Source organism: Siniperca chuatsi, linkage group LG9 (assembly GCF_020085105.1).
Source record: "Siniperca chuatsi isolate FFG_IHB_CAS linkage group LG9, ASM2008510v1, whole genome shotgun sequence".
NCBI lineage: Eukaryota > Metazoa > Chordata > Actinopteri > Centrarchiformes > Sinipercidae > Siniperca > Siniperca chuatsi.
The window spans coordinates 8,517,913-8,539,368 of record NC_058050.1 but is presented as its reverse complement, the minus strand read 5'-3'; the positions used below and the strand labels follow the sequence as shown (position 1 = coordinate 8,539,368).

Genomic DNA, 21,456 nt, shown 5'->3' with positions numbered 1-21,456 from the left:
ACACACACACACACACACACACACACACACCTAACCTTACATTATTCCATTATTTATTGCATAGAGTCTGTGCACTGCTTGCCTGTCAGACACAAAAACATGGCACACCACACTTATTAAGCAACACTTTTATTTAAATAGACATTGGTTCACTTCACTGCCAAGGTTACATCTTTTTGCTCTTCCGGATGAGAGTTGTTGAGCCCATGGTCAAAGTCTGAAAAGGGATAAGGAAACAAATATAATGTGTGGCCTGGATATAAATTACATTTAAGCAACCGTGAGTGCATTTTTATTTTGCTTGGTCTTAGATATGTGTTTAAGAAAGAGTGAGTTCTGGTAAGATGTGCTGTACCTCAACCATCTCTCCTCCCTTGAGCTCTTGGATGTGGCAGAACTTGCCGGTTTTGCAGACTAGTTTGCCACCCTCCAGATTGACAACGCACTGGGGGTCAGAGGAGGAGACAGTACATATCACAAATACCCCGAAACAGGCACAGACTCAAAAGAAACTGAACAAAACACTCCTCATCATCACTGGCACAAATAATAGAGTTCATGAGACACTGTACACTTGCAGGCTCATTACGAACACACAGTGTACTTAAAAAGTTCTTGAAATAAATAACAGATTTCTGCTTTAAACATATTCATACCGTACTAAATCAGGTAATATACTAAAGCACTGATATGGCTTTAAAAAAATCTTGAAGCTGCTATGTTTCTTGTAAAATAAAAGGTAAATTAGAATTACGAACCTTAATCTTCTTGCCATCCATGGTGGTGATATCAGCCTCCTTGCCGATGGTAAAGGAGTTGGTCACAGTCTTTCCAGGGGTCTTGGAGGTGACAACAAAGTCATTGCCATTCTGCTTGATCTCAGTGATTGGCTTGATGTCCTTGGCCATCTTGATGACGTCTGCTGGAAGTTCTGGTAAGCAAGGGATGTGTGTCTTTGTTAATTCCTGCACAATACAACTTACAAGTAAGGGATGATGACTCTCTGGACTGCTAAGCTGTGTTGTCTGTGTGGTTATAATAAACATGAGAACGCTTTAACCACATCAAAAAAGCCACTTTGTCTTCAGCTACCAAAGATAATAGATTTCATTCTATTCTTTATATGCCAACCCGTGCAGCTCCACCTCACCCATGGCCCTGAGGAACTCCTCGTAATTCTCCTGGGAGTAGACCTGCCATGTTCCACTGAAATCCATGTTTTCTAGAAGATCTGGGTTCTCCTTCACCAAGGTGGGCTGGAGGCTGAGACGGCTGTGTGAAGCTCAACACAATGTGGGGGATGTGACTGTAGTGCTGCACCTTCTTATACAGAAAAGCAAGGGAGGTCCCAGTACTATGTCTAATGAGTAACAAACCCCTCTGAAGTAATCACTGCTGTTTGAACAACCTAGAGTTCACTTACTCCTGTTTGGTCAAACCTCAGCTTTCACCAAAGATGAATTTAGATGGTAATTTTTGTCACGTGTGTTCAACAGCTTCATTGATAAGAAATATGAACATTTTTATATGTACATCAACAGAACAAACAGGAATAAATCAGGACCTTCCTTAACTGTATGGTTCACAGAGCTCTGACTGAAGTCTGAGGATCCTGCAGGATTAAAATCAGAAAATTATTTATTTAATACACTAATAGCCACGTTTACATGTATTTTATTTCAGAGCTCATTCATTGAACATTAGATCTTAAATGAACTTCATGCACGCCTTGCAACCTTTCCGCATTATGCCGTTGAACCACCTCCTGTGACTCTGACTGGGTCCCAGTAGTATGGGTTAATGACACTACGGACTGTTTGCTTTTTAAGTACAATAAATAATCTCTGCTTGCAAAATCATTCACAAAGAAAACTGTAGTCCACATTTTCTTTACTACTTTACTACTTCACTACTTTCATAAATTGAAATAAAAGTTTACTGAAGAATATGAAGATGAAATATAGCATTTGTAAGTGCTCATAAAATAATACACTAGTGAAAATCACTTGAAATTGCTTTATTAACTACACACGCAGACAAATGACACGATTCACCAAAAGCTCTACAGTCCAGAAGCTGAGGGTTTGCAATTTTCGTTATGACAGATGCAGGTGTAACTTTTGCTGAACAATGGCCACAAGTGACAGTTATCGAATAAACGTAAATGATAAAATACAGTGTAACAGTAACACAAGTAGAGAAGAGTCAAAGTCAGCAAATTGGCTCTGTCATGTCACTTATAAAGCAATATCTAAGCTTGCTTCCAAATTTGCTTCCAGCTAATGTGCTAACATCCAGCTGCTTATGGTATCTATTGTTAGCTAATGTAAGCTAATATTAGCTAACATTCAACTGCTTAACATTAGCTATCATAAGATAATGGTCACTTATGGTAGCTAATGTTAGCTAAAAATAAGTTGCTTAACATTAGCTATCATAAGCTACTGGATATACAAGACCAAGTAAGTTGTAGCAGCAAATACTCTGAGTATATTGAATTGAGCAATGGTGTGTATTACTGCTTATGAATCCAGCTTTTCAGCTAATAAATGAGTCTGACTAACGGGACTTTGCAATTCTGCATCTCCATCACAAGAAAAGCCTGAGTATGACATTTTTATGACATATTGTCTATTATTTAAATTATATTGACAGTTTGCAGACTGTTTGCAGATATTTTTGATTAAACCTCAGTGGACATGCTAAATAAAGTTCCCTCATGCTCAATAAAGTTTCCTAATACATGAACAATCTACCATCATTTCATCTCACCATCTATCTATCCATCCACTTTCATTCTCTTCTTTCTCTCTATGCAGATGTTTATTTCGGATTAAAAGTAGGGAGAGAATGTCATCAATCTATCCATCTATCTTTGGTAAAAAAAAAAAAGAAAATCTCAATCTGAAGCATAAAACCTCTGCAGAAAATTAATTTCTGTCTCAGTTTGCAGTCTTAACCCATCTCCACAGCATTTGCTGGAGGCTTCTGCCCATGCTTGTAAACGCTCATGGTCACATCAACAGTTTCAGAGCCATACTGGTTGCGCACAAAGATACTGTATTTTCCAGAATCTTCCATGTTGACGTTGTTGACAGTGATGGTGCTGCATTTGGGCTCCTTAGTGATGGTATATTGGGTCTGGTTAACAATCTCCCTGTCGTTCCTAAGCCAGAAGATCTCCGGGGCTGGTTCACCGTCAATGAAGCATGTCAGACACAAAGACTGAAGAGAGGATGAGGAGGAGTCAAGAAAATATTAAAGGATCAAATCTGTAAAAATGAAACTGGTAAAACCACAGTAAGATTCTTGCACACCTGCTTCACATGTAAGGATGACAATAATATATCACGACATAGTATAATTGTGTATGAATGTGTCTCTAAGTAGTAATGTTTTCCTGACAATGCCTTACCTTTCCCTCCATGATGGCTACCACATCAGGAAGACCCTTTGTCACTTTGGCCCGATCTGAAACAAAACAAGCAACAATAACTCCCTGCTGACATTCACCGTAGAATCTTTTAATCTTTGTTGTGGACAGAAATAACATATAACCTGTGACTCACTTTTCTCAGCAATGGCCGCTTGCCTGAGGGATGAAAACAAAGGGTCAAACCAATATGGCCTTGCACAGTGCCAGGCGACAATAATCTGTGCTGAGATGTTTTCAGTGAATATTTATAGTCCGTTACCTCTGATTGCTCAGTGTTTTCTGTTAGTGTCACAGCAAGCCATGCTAGACGCATCATCTACTGCATGTAGGGCAGCACTTACTTCAGCCTCTGGTACTCCAGCAAGGCATCAGCAAAGGCTGTTGAAAATAATAAGAACTATAATAATCAAGATCGAGACTGACAAAAAATGCTCTGAAATATCTGAGTTTATCTGAATTTGTCATTTCCACCCACCTTGTCCAGACAGGTCAAGATAGCGTTTGTGTGTCTCTTTGCCGTCGAACATCTCCAAGGTGTATTTGCCTTTATCATTCTCTGTTGGGTTAAAGATTTCAATCCAGACTTTCTGCATACTGCTGCCAGGCTTTGTCCTGGCTTCCTGGTCAATCCTCTTCTCCCTACGTGGGAGGGAGGAGAGCATAGATAAATTTTTTGCTACTGCTACGTATGCTTTAGACTTACAAAAACCAGATCCTTATGATTGGTTCAATGCAAAGAATAACTACAAAGTAATGTGTTCAATATGTGGTAGACAAATAAAGTCTTTTTCTTCCTTATCACTGCAACCTCATCTTTTTGAGGCAGAGGAGAGTAATGGAGGATGAATGATGAAAATTATGTTGTAGGGACATGTTTTTGCAGTTACAGTTCAGACTGGAATCATACAAAGCTAATTTTATCCAGGACTAAGACAATTTGAGTCTGCATCTCACTAGTCAGATTTTCTTGTTTGTTTGCTCTTTTGTAAAGCTATCCCTAACACCCCCAGCAGATGGTGCTAGTAGCCTTACTTATGAAACCAGTTACACCCATAGCCATGTAATAATTATATTTTAGTGTACATAGTGCAGTTCCTTTAAATAATTGCAAATGTATTAAATCTAATAAAATAGAAATTTATACCTTTAACATACATCTTTTCCCATTTCCCCCCTTAAATAGCTTTAAGGTTGAAAAAAAAACGCATCTTACTCTGTCTGACAGTATCTTATATATTCTGTCAGCTTGTTCCAAATCTTTATTGAAGCTGCATTACGTTTACACTGAGTAAAATATTCAAACCCAAGATTCCATGTTTTTATTTCTGTTATATGTCTTGTTCATTTTATACACATTTATCCAAAATTCAGTCATACTGTATATTTGGTATCTTTGAAAACTTTAGGCCTCCTCCAGAATTGTAAATAAAGTTCTGTGGGTTTCAACAGTGTTTGGCTGCACTGAAGTGTGTGCAGTGTTCTACTTAATCTATTACAAATAGGATAAACCAGGTGTTTCAGTGTCCAGATGTGGCCCCAGCTGCAGACAACAAAATCCAGCTCTATTGTCACATTTACATGCTGAACTTTTTAAGTTGTTAGCAGTTGAACTTTAATAAGCATTTCAGAGGCTGAACTTTGGTAAAGCAGCCCCAGACTATGCCACCATGAAGAGAAATGTCACAATACATTAATATACCTCTGTCTGTGTGAACGTATGCCAGGGTGAGGGTGCTTGGAAATGCTCTGTCTGTGTGAGTGTGTGCATACGTGGGTGTGTGTGTGTGTGTGTGTGTGTGTGTGTGTGTGTGTGTGTGTGTGTGTGTGTGTTAGGGGATGGAAGGGGAGACTGCATATGGGGGGAGGGGGGACTGTTTTGTGTACCTATGCCATGTGACCACCTGAATTTCCCTATTTGAGATAATAAAGTTTACCTTGACCTTACCAGCCAAAGAGACAGCTGCCATGCTGGTGACAGTCATAGAGCTCTACAGTATCGTGTGTCTTCCTGTCTTTAGCTTGGCATTTACAGTGTTGCACTTCTGTGGCTTGCAGTAAACAATGTGACCACACTGTGGCATGATACAGAAGCCAAAATAAACTTTAAGCTACTTTTCATTTGCTTTGATGATTTCTAACATTTTGATTCAGGACTTACTTAAATTTGGTCTCTTACAGAATTTAAGTTTGAAATACTTCCTCCTCAGCAGCAGCTGCACATAGGGTGTTAGGTCAGAGAGGTGCTCTCTATGTGGACTCACTTGAAGTGCCAGCTATTCTTCAGGTAGCTTATATAGTATTTGAGTGAACAGTAGAGCTTGAAACCTTCAGCGGTGCTCTGAATCCTCAGTGGGCTGGCTGACAATGCTGCAGAGACGGAGAGAGAGACAAGGCAGAGCTCCTGATGATTTGCATACATTTCAGTTTCCTTGGCAATTTTAAAACACTGTGTTTCTTATCTTACACATTCATATTCTGAAACAACAAACACCACAATGAATTAACATGCCTTTCAGTTGTATTATCCTCATCCCAACACAGCAATATCTGGTGTAAAAAACAAGACATTGGCACATTTCACAAAGGTTGTTCTCTAAAGAAGAGCTTCCAACTGTGAATAACTCACCACACTGTTTACTCAGCTGCTGGAGAAGCTTGTCATACTCTGTAAATAAAAAGAACAATTAAGCGTTCAGACAGTGTTTTATATTGCTTTTGGAACTAAATAAATACCAAACACAAGATTGGAGGTAGGTAGCTGAATGCTGAGGACACATAATGAGATAAGAAGGGTAAAAAAATAAAAGATGTTAATTGCCTCAATTCCATTACAGATGGAAAATTTGTGGCGACTGAAATGTACACAGGAAATAATGGGGATTATTGTTTGTGGATACTTGTTTACTGTTGAGAAGGTCACGTCTCACCGTCATCTAGTAACTCTAAGGTGCTGACATCCTCTCCTCTCCCATCTGACACCACAGCTCTGTATGAACCTGCCTCTTTCTTTGTGACCTGAGGGAAAACCAGCCACTATATTGAAATTAAACATATTCATAACTTCTTAAATTAAATATTGATAACTCTGGAGAGCAACCTCATCTTTTATTTCCAGGTTAACCTTAAAATACACTCCAAGGTGAACCTGAAAGCATCTCACAATAATATACAGACTGTTTATCTTGTTTTCTCTCACTACACCAGCTACCATTTATAAATGCTGATTCACTTTTGCCTGAGCTCTTAACTCCCCTCCCCACCTCTAGTAGAGGTGAGTCATTTTGATACCTGTGGGATTGTGAGTGTGCTGACCCCTGATGACTGGTCATACACAACTTGGGTCACCACGCCTTCTTTAAACCACTTGAGAGACGTGTCCTTGTTTGTATTTGTCACCTGTGTATGGAGAGATATACCATAGCTCAAACAAAATAGTACTAATAATCTCTAAAAATGACATGAAATTAAAATGACATGAAAATGACATAAATTAATTAATCACATTTATGTAATAAATGCAACCCTGTGTACTGATTAAAAGAGTCAGAATTACTGTAATCACTGGTTTAACATAATGCGTTGAAATGTTAAATGTTAATGTTAAAAAAATAATTTAAAAGAAAAGTTTAACATTTTGGGGAATGAGCTTATAGTTTATTATTTTTTTGCTAGTACTTTTATTCCTGTGTGCACTGACATAAAGGCGAGCTGCTGTAACAAAAGAGTTTCCCCTCGGGGATCAATAAAGTATTTCTGATTCTGATTTTCTTTCTTGCCAAGAGTTAGCTCTGTCCACTCAATAGGAAGCTGGAGCCAGAGGCAAGCTAGCTTAGCATAAAGACTGGAAACGGGGGGAAACAGCTAGCCTGGCTCTGTCCAAAGGTAACAAAATCAGCCTACCAGCACCTCTAAAGCTCAATAATTGACATGTTATATATTGTTTCTTTAATTCGTATAAAAACTGGAAAAGTGCAAAACAACATGAAGACTTCAGGAAGTCACCCAAAATGTCTAATTATTCCTTTAATAAGTAATAATAAAAGTAGAACATTGTCTTGGCTCCAAATTATGTGTAACAGATTAACACAAGAAATTCTTTCATAAGGAATAATGAAGGGCTCTTAATATGATGTTAGGTTAGTTCTGTTATTGCCATTTAGTCTGTTAAATGTAAAAGTACCTTGCACTTTATAATCAGTTCACAATCCTCATTTACACTCCACGACAAGAATTCCTGGAAATAGGGTCCTTGGAAAACAGAACACATGATTATCCATCTGTACTGAACAATAGAAACAGTGACCATCAGACAATAATTTATTCAGAGCAACCAATGAAACACTAATGCATTATAATATGTAAATGTATGGCAATTATGGCAAGTTATGTGTGTGTTAAGCTGTGTGATTAACCGGAGTACTGACAGTGACAGCTGCCTGAAATAAGGTGGTGGGACTATTCAAAATGCAAGAAATAAACATGTGTCCCACTTGGCTTAATATCTCTTCTGCATCATATTGTTCTGCATGTAATGGACAAAATGTGTTATGTGGACTTTGAGTCTCACATGGACTTTGAATAGTGGAAATGGAGTGAGATAGTCTATTTGCACAAATGGGCACTGGCACACTGGCATCTGCACACAAAAGAGTTGTATAGCTTCTCCTTATCACATCTGAGAGCTCGGGTGATGAAAACATGGGACTTCAGTAGCACCGGAAGCTTCCTTTCTTTGTTTATGTGACTCTTTAGTTTCAAGAGGTTTGGGCAAGAAGAAGCAGCTGTGTCATTACACACAAAAATCATTAAAAAGCTACTGCGATTATTGGATGCAATCTTCACCTTGGAATGAGATGAAAGAGTCATGTTTGTATCTTTCAAAGCAATGTGGTATCACTCGCTCACTTTATAATACACTGATACAACACTATTGTTTCAGCAAAACAGAATATTTAGAGCAAAGGCTCTCATTGTATTTACTATACAGTATGTTGTTTGAAGACTTCTCACCAGACTTTCTCTCATGGTCACGTCGGTTTGCATCAGCCAGGGCCAGCGTCTGACGGAACTCTGCCAGACACAAACAATATCAGACTGAGTGCAAAACAGCACAATCACACAGGTCATATGGAGAGAAGTGATGATAACCCAATGTTCCAAAAGTATTGTATTTCCAAAATAATCTCAACTTCACTTTAAACTGCTGGGCCAATCTTAGGAGGGGTGCATGTGTGGGTGAAGAAAGTGTACTTTTGGGTGAAAGTAGCCAAAATGGATAGTTGAAAGAAACAAAAATAAAAACAGATAGAAAAATAATCACAGGTGCCTGATGTGCCGTACACCAACAGAACCCAAAAATGTTGAATTTAGATAAGTATAGGATAATTTATTCATCCCTAAAGAACATTTTCTTTCCTCAAGTCATCGTGGCACAAATCAGGTTCTCTAATTGTTGTTGAAAGAACGAGGCAATTAAGAAGATCAGATATTTGCCATCCAGAAATAACTGCACCATGAATGCAGACTTTTACTTCCTGAAAAACATCATCTTTAATGTGACCTCATGCAGTGAGGTAAAGTGTAAACAATAACTGCAATCAATAACACAAATGTGTCTCCATAACTGACATCCCTTTGTTTATATTTGAGAATAATCTGGTCCTTGGGGGTCCTGGTGGTCGAGTGATTAAGATACATACCATGTATTTGAAACATCACTGGTTCGATTCCGGCTGAAACGCCTAAATAATGTATCTTGTCCTGAGTTAGGCTAATCATTTTACAAATTTTCACTCAAAAAATACCCAGAACAGGAGCAGATCAGTTAAAAAAAAAAACTTACTTTCACCTGGATTTTATGTCCCTACACACACAGAAGTTATTTCATTTGTCTTCTGCAGGAGGACACTGATCACCACAGTTTATAGTAATCAAAGTCTTCTTATGATGAAAATCTGGGGAGAAAATGCAAATGAGCTGCTCCCTCTGAGTAAGCTTTTTAAAAACCCATGATTGTACTGCCGAGCATTTGAATTGCAAATGTTTTTAAAAAAAATTCTTTTCACCAAGATATTAGATTTTCTTTCATTCATTTAATATTCAAAGTAAACACGAAAATAACTAGCCTCTGTCCCAGGGCCACAGCTAGGATTTTAAAAATACCGAGGTCATGAGACCCCACCATGAACAATTTGGCGGAGACACTAAAAATTTTTCATAATTTATTCAATTATACTTTTAGTAAATTACCCAAAATGAAGACCTAAACATTTCTTTTCTTCTCCACTCTGCCAGGAATAAAAAGGTGGTGGGGAAATTCTGAATTATCTATTTACTGTCCTAAAGCAATCACATTTAGATAGATTGACTCTAAAATATACTGGAGTTAGTTCTTAATTGCAGGATGGTTGCTGAAGTTGCTGAAACCCTCAAATTCCCAGAAAAAAATACAGGACATGACCTCAAAGGTGGCTAGAGCCCTAGTCTCACCCAAACACCCTGTTTCAAAGGGAAATACATTAAGGAAATAAAGATAACATTTCATCACTGTGTCAGTGTGATGTCATATTTACATTAATGCCTGGTCTCTTCTATTGTTCCTCCACATTTGTGCTCGTCTTTCATTATGGTATGTAACAAAAAAACAATATGACAACTTAGTGGGCAAGGGACTTACTTTGATCCACAAAGACCAAAGTGAACTGGTTTTTGGCTCGGCCGTCCCGCAGCTGAGCCGTGTAAGAGCCCTCGTCCTCCTGAGAGAGCTGATCAAACAGTATCTCCACCAGACCTTTGGCCTTGTCGAAGTTGATCTTACGGTGCTGCAGAAGAGCAAATAGGCATTGCCACACATCAGCTCATATGCAGACAGAAGATCCCAGATGGCAGGTAGCACGCCACTTGCAATCTACTGTATAGGTGGTTAGTCATACAGAGAGAATATGGTGTGAATCAATGTCTGAAATGACAAATGCACACTGTAGATGAAATATTTATTTTTTCTAGTGCATACACACAAAACAACACAAACAAATAGACACACAGAAAGCAGCCTTTGAGCTCATTTTCATAGCTTTTATGTTCATCAAGATAAGTGTATGCCTTGCATGTTGATAGGCCTCAGTAGTGTATGTGATTTGTGATTTGTATGGCAAGCCTAGGGGTCCTAATCAGCTAAATGGATTTTGAATTCGCATACCTCAGCTGTGATCATTTAGAAATAATGTGCAATCAGTACTGTTCAGATGGAGCCCTGATATTGGGAAATAATGGAATAAATGAAAATTAAGTAGAAGCAATAAATGGAAGCTGCTGAATATATAGCAGCCGCCCGCCTCACACAAACACGAGCAAACACAGACGCACAAAATGTATCTGAGTTGTGAAACCACAATAAATATACTGTGTTGTATTTGTTTTTCCCTCTGTGGACACATCAGGGTATGGTTCAATAACCTTGACGGCAGCGCCGATTATTTTTAGCTTGGTGTCATAACATATATCAGTGCTGAGGAGGTTTTTTCACATTCAGTTTGTGTTTCTTGATGATTATACTGTTGCTTTGTTTTAGGTCTTTAAAATAGCAGAAATCACTGCGTCACTATTTCCCATGTTTGTTCTTGCTGTAGCATTAAATTATTTTGTCAATAATAGGGTAAGGATGTTTATGAAATTGCTTTTTGTTTTTGTTGCAAATGGCTATGGCTTTCACTGAGATGTTTTATGAAAGTAAATGACTTTGGAGGTCATTTTTGAGATATGGGAACCACATATTAAGTGCAAGTATACACATTTCAGCATGACTCGTGCAAAGGATGTCATAGGAAATACACTAAAAGAGGGGACACGTGTTGATTATTAATATGTCTTAATATATTTTACATATCATGCTTTAGATGTCATTGGTGTTCACCCAGTATTAGAGACCCAATATTAGGTAATGACATACTGATGATTTACTACCCTGAATAATATTTGCTTGAAGAAAGTTGTCCAAATGATCTATTCATTCCACCTTTGTCTTTCTTTGGCATCTAACCAAAACTGATACATGTACCAGATGTGGGCTCCTTTAGATTTAGTGATAAATGTATTTGATGTTATATATTTCAAAAGGGAAATTTCTTCTAGTGGACATATGGAAAATCTTATAGGGCATACAACATAAACCAGCATGTCTTGACTAAACCACTGGTTTCCTTATGAATAACTTTAAATTAAGACCCAATTTACTGTAATGCAATTAGTGCCATTTAAAAATGTAGTATAGTATAATAAAAATATAGTCTTGCATAAACTCTATAGCAGTGGTTACCAACCTCGAGAACAGGACCCGCAGAGGTCATCCCAAAATGATTAAAGAGTTGAAGAAAAAGTATTTTCTTACAGAAAATAGTTTATTTTCTTTCTCACTTTCACCTCTTCAGGCCTCTAAAAATCCCTCAGATAAGAACAATACTGCGTAGTATCACCTCCACCACCCTCTAAAATCCTTCAAATGAGACAAATCTATGAAAAATCACTGCTCATAATCCAGGACCACATTGAGGCCATACCTTGGGATGGGGGGTCACAAGTAGACATCGTTTCATTTTAAAAGGTCATAAGACAAAAAGGTTGCGATCCTCTGCTCACTCATTTGTGGCAAATTGAATTCTTCATGCACTAATTTGGCTGATCAGGACTGGCCCAACAATTCTTCCTGATACAGGCGATATAAATTGCTTAAAGCAACCATGAAGTCCACAGCTCAAATGGTAGGGTGACAAGGTTAAGGGGCTCTGGCAGGTGTCCATAGAAATAGAGTAACAATGACTAACCTCTGTAAAACAATAATGCTTTTCCAGAATGTAGAAACATAACACATGCCCGTTGGTGGATCCTTTTATCTAAAACCTTTTATTTTTATCCAAAACCTTTTAACAGTGGGAATCAAATCTTGTAACCCTACCAGAGTTTGTGACATGCTCGAACTTTCTGAGCTGCAGTATCGCAGGATAACCTACGCAGTGGTTCTTACCGGAGTGCTGGAGATTTCTCTGTCATTGAAGATGAGACGGAGCTCAGCAGCGTTACTCAGACTCTCTGTCTGAAGCCAAAGACGTACGTCACCTTTCTCAGAAACCTCCACCTGCCAGCCCGACTTCAGAGCTATCACTGCCAAAAAACAAACACAGAACGTTTCAGGATATGCTGAATTAGATTAGATGAACTTTTATTAATGTAGAATACTTAATGTGTGTTTAAATGAACACTGATATGTACAGATTCATTTTACTGACCAGTATCAGTCTTGCTTTGTCTTTACACCATATGTCTGAATGTACTGTATCAAGACAACAAATGCACCAATAATTCCTGTATATTTATCAAGTTTACTGATGAGAATTACTCTGATACCAGCTGATGAGCTACTCTTTTTTCAAAGTGTGATTTCTCTTAAATGTCTTCTTCTCCATGATACAGTACAATGTTTTTGATACATACGTGGATTTCTGACTTGCCAGCTGAGTTCTTTGAGTCGTTCAAGGTCTGCAAAGAAGCAAAGCAGTAGCTGAAGGTTAATAAAACTTTGATCAGGACTCACATTTTGTTAAAGTACCAGTGAGTAGAACAATGGCTCACGGTGGCTCGATTTTTAACCTGAAAGTTGATTGAGAACATATGCTTAGTTGAACAAGTGGAAGCGGTTGTAGCAGCATAATTATTTGCTTGAGAAAACCTTGCTAACCCTTAAAATTAAATGTCCTGCTATTCCTGCAGCCATCAGCTTTTTCAATAACACAAGAGACAACTGAGTTGGAGTGTGTTTTTGTCATTGTGTCAAAGGTGAAGTTGTGAATTGGCCAAGACAGTTTCCTAAACTTCTACTCTATCTTACTTTACCTTCAGCTGTGAAGTCGTAGCTGGACGACAGGTTTGTGTTGTCGATCATCTCCACTGTGTAGAGACCCAGATCCTCCTCAGAGGGTTCTGTGAAGATGAGGACTGACCTGATGGACACATTGAAAAACAGACAGATGCATCTAGAGAGCATCTTCAGCCTCTTGTTCAGCCTCTTCAAATTAAATGATTGGTTTACATGCTATCAGTGAGTGGAACGGTGTGAATGTGAGAGCTGGCAGGCAGGCTTCCCTACAGCTAAGAGAAGGGATAATTCAAAGAGGCTGACATTCATTAGGAATCCCAGAGAGAAATACTCCAAAATTGTTGCTTTACAAAGGGAATTAATTTGGTCCGGACCACGTCTAATGTTATATTTAAATCTTATTATTTAAAAACATAACAAAAGTAATTTGGCATATGATACTCTATCCATCCACAGTCCTGGTTAGTTTGAAATCTGTCTAAAGTTGTAGGATTAACAGTATTTGTTGGGTCACTGCTGAATAAACAAGAGATGGCACTTAAAGTGTGAAAAGCACAGAGCTGCTGAGGGATGAACAGGCAGAGATGCTTACTGAGAGGGAGTCTCCACTGAGTGTGACGCCTCTGCGTTTTTCTCACAACTTGAATGGGCCCTTCTAAATATCACCTCTTGTGCTACATATTTCTTGGAATTCAAACAAGTAAAGACGTACAGTCCATGTTGCACATGAACAACCATACTTATTCTTCTTGGTTTCTGCCCGAGCTCTCCCAGCGTCAATGGGCTCTGTGTAGTCCTTTCTCCAGAGGAACTTGCTGTCGTTCATCTCATCAGCCTCATAGCCCAGGAATATGAAACCATCATCGTCCACTCCAATCTCAATGTTTTTGGTGCCTGAGGAAAATTCCACAATGTTAAATAAATGCTACCAGAATGTATAATATTTATCTCCTATATATTGTGCACATACTGTATACTAATGAATGTATCCATACTTTTACTTATTTTAACCTGAATATGCTCTAATTTTTATTTCTAATTGATTTCTTCATTTAGCAGTTTGTACTACTAAGTTTCTGGAGCCAGAAGCCTTTGGACTGAGCCATGCTAGCTGTTTCCCCCTGTTTCCAGTCTTTATGCTAAGCTAAGCTAACCGTCTCCTGGCTCCAGCTTCAGATTTGACAGGCAGATATGAAAGTGGTATCAATCTAACTCTCGGCAAGAAAGCGAAAAAGCGTATTTCCCAAAATGTCGAGCTATTCCCTTAAAGGCACTTGTCATGTTTTATTTGTATATCTGGGATGCTTAAAGAAGGTCCCTGATCGAAAGCTTGTCTCAATAAATAACTATGACACAGACTGGACTGTGTGGATGCTTTTCCTATTATCATATGTTGTATCTTAGGTCCAGAACCTCCAACAAGCCTTGGAGGTGATTTTTCTTTTACAATATTCGAATATATGGAGCCATGGTGGCTGACCTGGTTGGGTCTGAGCTGTGACTGGCTCAGTGGGCAGGGAAGCAGAGCCCACTCCGGCCTTATTGACAGCCGACACACGGAGACGGTAGGTCTGACCCGCCTGAAGACCTGACGCCTGGATGTCATAAGAAACACATCAAATGTTTACAGATCATTGTTATAATTTGTCATGATTACTTAAAGATTTGGACCCACAGAAAGACAAGGGAATGAAATACTGGAGCACTTCAAGTTTCTGCTTGGTGGCTTTTTAGAGTCATAATACTGGTGTCTTACTGGCACTCACAGATTTTAAATACACTCATACTTTATACAACACAGGAATTGTTTGCCCTGTTAAATCAGGTAATGGACAAATCCTAATTGTAAATCATGAAAAAAAGCTTCAAATATATGAGTGTACTTTATCTCTTTATCTTTCTGTTATCTTGAACTGAAGCTTGTAAACATTTTTACACATTCACTCACCTTATAATGTGTGTCAGACACTGGCTTTTCATTCAAAGCAGTCCAGTTGTCTGATTGGTCACCCTGGCTGATTTCCAGCAAATAGCCAGTGACGGGGCTCCTTCCTTCATACAACGGAGCCGCCCACAGCAGCACCAGGGAGCTGTTTCTCACCTCCCTCAACTCCAGGTCATAGGGACAGCCTGAGAGGGAGGAGCAAGGGCCATGGACAAACTGTATATCAGGGTCAATGTTTTTGTGCAGGGGAGCTATAAGTGCAGAGGAACAGAGTGTGTGTGTTTGTGTTCAAAAACCCAGCCACTAAAAAACTAATAAAATTTCACACTGAACTACAAGAAAAATAAAATTCAAGGAAAAAATATTGGTCTGTATTTATTCCCTCAGTGACCATATTAAAACCAACCAAACAGGACTTCTTTGTCACATTGGGAAGTCATAACAAAACAAACCAGAAATAAGAGTAAAGTCAAAATGAGTACAGTGACTTTCCTTAATCTATCTCTACTGACAATATGCTGACACATGGTAGTTAATTTGCTTAATGATTTTAGGTCGCTTTTAAATTATTAACGGCATAGAGGAAAGCCCATTTGCCAAGATTAATGAGCTGCGCTTTAAAAGTGGCATTTGCGAGAAAGCCTGTCTCCATTCTCAATATTAATGTCACAAGTAGCTGATATGAGCGGGGCCAGAACTGCCAGGCTGTGTATTGAGCCACCACATACTGGAGTGACTTTGTGGGTGAGTCTGTGTGTGTGCATGCAGAGTGTGTGTATGTAATAATAATGCAAGGGCGTACTTTCCACAGGGGATGGGGGGTGGTGTTCCCGTCACTTTTCAAAATCCTATTTATGCATTATGATTTTCTTAAGATTATGTTTTTGGGCTTTTTGCCTTTATTTGATAAGAACAGCTGAAGAGAGACAAGAGATGTGGGAGAGAGAGGGGATGACATGCAACAAAGGGCCACGGCTGGATTCGAATTCAGACCGCTGCCTTGTAAATGGGCCGCACGCTCTACCAGGTGAGCTACCAGGCCGTCCCTCGGGTTGATTTTCTGGCGAAAATCTCTCTAAACATTGTTCTTTTATTGTCCAACCACCACAGTCCAAATGAGAGAAGAGAGGAGTTGATGAAAATGTCGATATTTTCATCTGAGTCTCCTTTCAGTTATTACTGTGCGCTCAAAGAAATGAGCTTAACGAGCAGCAGAGAGTGGTGCGTCCAGTGATTTACAGCCGTTGGTTTCGCCTCTCTGGCTACATACGGGCTTAGTTGTTGGTGGAGGTTATTAGAGCTGTGTGCAGCCTGAAAGGAATACCTGCAGACACTACTCAAAAAAGTACTGAAAAAGTACCTCTGGCTCCTTGTTTTTCAAATAAAAATTATTTAATGTAAATTATATTTTTATTTACAGCTAATAAAAGACTCTTGAATAAAACATCTATCACAGATAAGGCAGTAAAGCACAGAGATCCTTGTTGTGAAGATGTAAATAAAACATCACCTACCATTTCTATCAAGGAAATTAAACATGATTTTAAGTTCTGTTACTGCATTAAAAAGGCAGTTAATTTACACACAGTGAGACATTTTAGCTGATAGTGTCTTGCTCAAGGACACGTCAGCAGCACAGCCACCAGCCAGGGTAATATTAAAGGATTAAGTCATACATAAGCAACACATAATGAATTCCACTAACTACCTCTAACTTCAGGCTATTATTTTAGCTATTATTTCAGCTACTATATTATGCACTTGTGCTGACCTCTGCCTACCATTTTGCACTTTAATGTCATAATATGCAAATAGCCTGTTTTTATTCTGGTACTTTATTTTGACCTATCTACCAATTTTGTTTTGAGATGACTATACACACTTTTAATGGTGTCATTTTACATCAAAATAAAATGGTAGTGTGTGGTAATGAGTCCTCCAGTTGATGGATGGTCTTTGTATCCATCTCACCTCCCTTTCCAAGCCCGGGTCAATAAACGTTTTGTTACGTAAACCAACAGTCTTTAGAAGAAACTGCAGGTCAGGATGGTAATGGAAGAGGCTCAAATTCGCAAAGCTCTGAAATAATTGGATCATTTGGAAAAGATTGATTTCCCCCTCAACTCAAAAATATGTTGTACTTCGCTTGGATGTTTGACCTTCACTGTGCAGAAAGACGTATGTGCAGAGTGTGACACTACATGGTTGTTTTCACATTATTCTGCTGAAGGGGGAAAGTTTCTTTGTGCTCAACTTAAATCTGAGTTTAACACATGTATGGACAAGCGTGACTTTGTGACATCACAACTAGTTTGGAAACCAATACTGGTCCTGTATGCAACTTACACAAGTGTGATTTTTGTGTGTGGATATTTTAATGAGGCAGAAGGGGTAGATGTCATTTTCTAATCAGGAAATTTGAATTTGTGGAAAACTCAAAGTATAAGACAGAAATTATTATGCAAAGCTGAGTATTTTTTGTGTCTTAAAACATGTCTGGAGGGGATATTTAAGTAATCATACCAGCAGTAAGCAAGAAAGTGTGCAGGATTTTTTCACCATTATTTAAGTTACCCTCCAATGCACCAGTATTAGGATTTTAAAGAAAATCCACTTTCTGAAGGAACTGATTTGAAAGTGAACTGACATGTCCTCCTCACCTGGCTCTGGCATCGTCCACTTCTCACACAGGAAAGCTTCACTGGCCTCAGAGGGCTTCCCGATGCCAGCCACATTGGCAGCAAACACACGGAATTGGTAGAAGTGTCCACTAGTCAGGTTGCAAACCTATGGAAATATATCAGGCATAGAATAGCTGATTAACTCTAGTGAAATGATGGTAGTGTGCAGCAGTCAATATTATTATTATTATTATTATTATTAGTTTATAGTTTGAAAATATCTTATAATAATATATGAATATAAAACCAAGGTTTGGTCCTGAATCATATGTTACATGTTACAAGATGGACTATCTAATTTGTATTTATTCTGATTTCTCGGGTATAACACGGTACATGTCTTATCAGTGATCTATGAATTTCCTTGTAGACAATAAAGGTCTAACTTGAATTGGGTTTCTTTATTTTTTCAAAACTTTTTTGTAGCATTGTTTAATGTAGCATAAAAACTTCTATTCCTATTCCTTCATATAAATCAAAATGACGCAGTTCACACAGGCTGTTTTTAAGGAAAACATGGATCAGTTGGCACATCATACAGGAGCAAAAGTTCTCTGGTTGTACAGTTACACCCCTCCAGACTCAACCAGGCATTTTGCAAGGTATTAGCGCCGCTGCTGCTGCCACAGCATTTTTTGCAGAGCCCCAGAGGTGCTTTGGCTTCAGGAAGAGAAAGGATTCAGCCGTATTGATCTGTTCATTGATCTTCCTATTCACAGCCACTTAGACTTTAAGGCCCTTATCGCCTCTGTGAACAGTTGTGAACTTATGCTGCTGCTCCCGGCTCTCTCCCAGCAACTAATTGACACAACCAGAGGGAGCTTATTTCACAGTTATTGCAATCGCTATCTAAAAACCAATTTCCCCCCACCTACCACCCCCTTCATTATCGATAGATCCTTCTCTAACCACATTTTGCTAGAACGACAATCTTCTTATCAGATCAATATACAGTCCAAGAAACGTAAAGGTTGCCTGCCAAAATAAGTGGAAGAAAGTACAGCTTTCATCCACTAGATGGCGAACAGGCTACATTTGATCTGTGCTTCATCATTCACAATAAAGCAATCTACTGTTAGCAGTGATGGAAAGTAAAGTAAGTAAGTACATTTATCCAAGTACTATGCTTAAATACAAGCTTGACTTTTCTTGAGTATGTCCATTTAATGCTTCTTAATACTTCTACTCCACTACTTTCATATATTTCAGAAGAAAATATTGTACTTTTTACTCCACTACATTTATCTGACAGCTATAGTTACTAGTTACATTGCAGGTTAAGATTTTACATACAAAAACACATGATAAGCTTAAAATACAATGCAATTTGTTAAGATTAAAACAGTTGTTTCCAATATTTTTGGCTTGTGCCCCCTTACAAATAATCCATGAGTAGTTGCGGCCTCTTGTCATGTTTCAGATGTCTATAAATTGCTAGCATTTCTCTTCGAAACTTCTTAGACGGTTTGATTTAAATAAATGTTCGAGGCTCAAAGAGGTAAAAGTATCCCAATATTTCACAAAAAAGTAAAGATTAGTGAAAAGTCCAAAAAGTGAATATAAATTTGTGTACTTCTACTTTTGATACTTAAAGTACAATTTACTGATAATACTTCTGTAGTTTAAGTAGGATTTTAAATAAAGGACTTTTACTTGTAATGTATTTTTACAGTGTTGTATTGATATTTCACATATTTGTTGTTGTTCTAATAAAGCAGGATCAGTGACATGTCTTAAGTTGTGGAAGCTTTCATGGCAAAGTCATTTACATTTTCTGCACAACTCCAACCCAGAAAAGAAAAGGGGCCCTGAGCACAAAATAGCAGCACAATCAATATTCCAATTACAATTAACTCTAATTTGCAATTACTCTAATTTGCAGCCATGAAGCCAGCAACCTGATTTAAATAACAGCATAAACTCCTCATGTGGGAAGTGGAGATTGCACTTTTGAGCATGTTGTGGAAAATGCTCATTTACCCCAAAAGGGGGAGCTGCATGTTCTCATCAGAGGGTTCCTTCAGGGAAAAGGGGTCTCCAATCTTCAAGACTCTGCACTTCACAACGTGTAGGGCTAATCTTGATATAGTGGCACAGTCATTTTTTTCCCAATTAGCTTTGTCTTTGTTTTTTCCTGGAGCTAAAAACAACCACTCAGACATAATACATTTGCACAAAGTCTAATTACGGAGCACCTGTAATCTCCCTGAGAAAGGTTAAAGATTTCTTTCCTCCAGGTCTCCATGGACACTGCTTGTTGCCTAGTGACACAGCCAATGTGGATGAGGGAGCTTTTGCCAATATTGCCATTATTTGAAGCAACTGCTAAATAGAGAGATAATTTATATTGGTATAATTATATTAAAAGTAAGCCCTTATTGGTATTAGTGACTAGAAATCTCTTTGTTGGCTTACTGCAGGAATTTGTTATTGATTCTTTTCTTCTTCTTGTCATCAAAAGTTGAAAAATCAATTCTTTGTTCTAATACTGTGTCATTGAACAGAAAAGACACTGTTGTACATACTGCAAGTTCATGTGCACATTATGTAAAACATCTTTCTGCATTGCATATGATGTGATAGGAAAATAGTCTTTACTTAGAAACGAGACAAGAGTCTACAACCATGCTAGTGGCTCTGTGAGGCTTTAATTAGGCACAGTGGTGCTTTAAGCTAAATGCTAACATGCTCACAATGACATTGCTAACATGCTGATGTTAAGCAGGCATTATGTTTATAATGTTCACTATTTTAGTTTAGTGTGTTGGCATGCTAACATTTGCTAATTAGCACAAAACACAAAGTACAGCTGAGGATGATTTAAATATCATTAGTTTTGCAGGTATTTGGTATTAAACCAAATGAAACTTTTGACCTGATGGTGGCGCTAGAGGACAAGTCAGCAGATCACCAAATTAATTAGGATTTATCCTCTGGGCACCCTGAATGTTTGTACAAAATTTCATGGCCATCCATCCAACAGTTGAAATATTTTAGTCTGGATGAAGTGGTGGACCGACCACACTACACCATAATTGCATCATGCTGGAGCATTACTGACCTTAAACTGCCTCTCTTTAGCAGGCTTCACGTTGACCTCTCCCCACGTTTCCATGCCCCTTTCCCTCTGGTCCAGGTAGTATCCACGCACAGGGTCCCCCCCGTTACAGGCGGGGGCTCTCCAGCCCAACACCATCTCTGATCCAGTGCACAGCAGCAGAGCGATGTCAGAGGGAGCAGAAGGAACATCTGGTGCAAGCATAACGAATGATAGAAGAGAAGTGATAGAGGAGAGTTTCTCAGCAGGCACCCATTCTTGCTAAATAGACCGAGAAATGACAATAACTCCTTGGCTGACTACAACTCCTGTCTAGAGTTGAAAATTCATATCTCCGAGCCTATATTAAGCCTAAATGAGATTGAAGGAAATATTCAGCTCATATTCTATTTGATAAAAACGTATTCCTCGCAAAGAATTGGATTTCAGCCATTTATCCTTAGGTAATGGCTGAGTGGCAGAATAGAT

General features: G+C 38.5%; 2 protein-coding genes across 5 annotated transcripts in view; both read right to left on the bottom strand.

The window, feature by feature from the left end:
- Positions 1–113: 113 nt before the first annotated feature.
- fabp10a (fatty acid binding protein 10a, liver basic) lies at positions 114–1,312 on the bottom strand. The gene is made up of 4 exons (XM_044208420.1): positions 1,151–1,312; positions 759–931; positions 356–445; positions 114–217 (listed from the first exon to the last, which is right to left on the bottom strand). The coding sequence occupies exons 1-4, from the start codon at positions 1,215–1,217 to the stop codon at positions 167–169; spliced, it is 381 nt and encodes a 126-aa protein (XP_044064355.1). The 5' UTR covers positions 1,218–1,312; the 3' UTR covers positions 114–166.
- A 690-nt stretch (positions 1,313–2,002) lies between these two features.
- myom3 (myomesin 3) overlaps positions 2,003–21,456 on the bottom strand; it is a 62,389-nt gene continuing 42,935 nt past the window's right edge. For 2 of the 4 annotated variants that reach the window (XM_044208411.1, XM_044208413.1), the window contains 20 exons: positions 20,992–21,179; positions 17,910–18,036; positions 15,253–15,434; positions 14,785–14,899; positions 14,045–14,198; positions 13,322–13,428; positions 12,923–12,967; positions 12,456–12,592; positions 10,113–10,257; positions 8,447–8,506; positions 7,617–7,684; positions 6,725–6,832; positions 6,364–6,451; positions 6,063–6,101; positions 5,698–5,803; positions 3,912–4,075; positions 3,778–3,814; positions 3,570–3,592; positions 3,416–3,471; positions 2,003–3,225 (listed from right to left, as the gene is read on the bottom strand). In XM_044208411.1, the coding sequence (XP_044064346.1) occupies positions 2,956–3,225; positions 3,416–3,471; positions 3,570–3,592; positions 3,778–3,814; positions 3,912–4,075; positions 5,698–5,803; positions 6,063–6,101; positions 6,364–6,451; positions 6,725–6,832; positions 7,617–7,684; positions 8,447–8,506; positions 10,113–10,257; positions 12,456–12,592; positions 12,923–12,967; positions 13,322–13,428; positions 14,045–14,198; positions 14,785–14,899; positions 15,253–15,434; positions 17,910–18,036; positions 20,992–21,179 (2,219 nt within the window). In that variant the 3' untranslated portion in view covers positions 2,003–2,955. Of the gene's footprint in view, positions 3,226–3,415; positions 3,472–3,569; positions 3,593–3,695; positions 3,815–3,911; positions 4,076–5,694; positions 5,804–5,945; positions 5,984–6,062; positions 6,102–6,363; positions 6,452–6,724; positions 6,833–7,616; positions 7,685–8,446; positions 8,507–10,112; positions 10,258–12,455; positions 12,593–12,922; positions 12,968–13,321; positions 13,429–14,044; positions 14,199–14,784; positions 14,900–15,252; positions 15,435–17,909; positions 18,037–20,991; positions 21,180–21,456 lie in introns of those variants that run through there. The other 2 variants (XR_006379227.1, XM_044208412.1) reach the window with 2 other exon arrangements.

What these genes read in the sequence shown, in the direction of transcription:
- fabp10a (XM_044208420.1), bottom strand. Translation starts at nt 1,217, where the DNA reads ATGGATTTCAGTGGAACATGGCAGGTCTACTCCCAGGAGAATTACGAG. An exon ending in TGGATGGCAAGAAGATTAAG is followed by an intron (nt 446 to 758) that starts GTTCGTAATTCT and finishes TCTGACCCCCAG; the next exon opens with TGCGTTGTCAATCTGGAGGG. An exon ending in AGGGAGGAGAGATGGTTGAG is followed by an intron (nt 218 to 355) that starts GTACAGCACATC and finishes ATCCCTTTTCAG; the next exon opens with ACTTTGACCATGGGCTCAAC.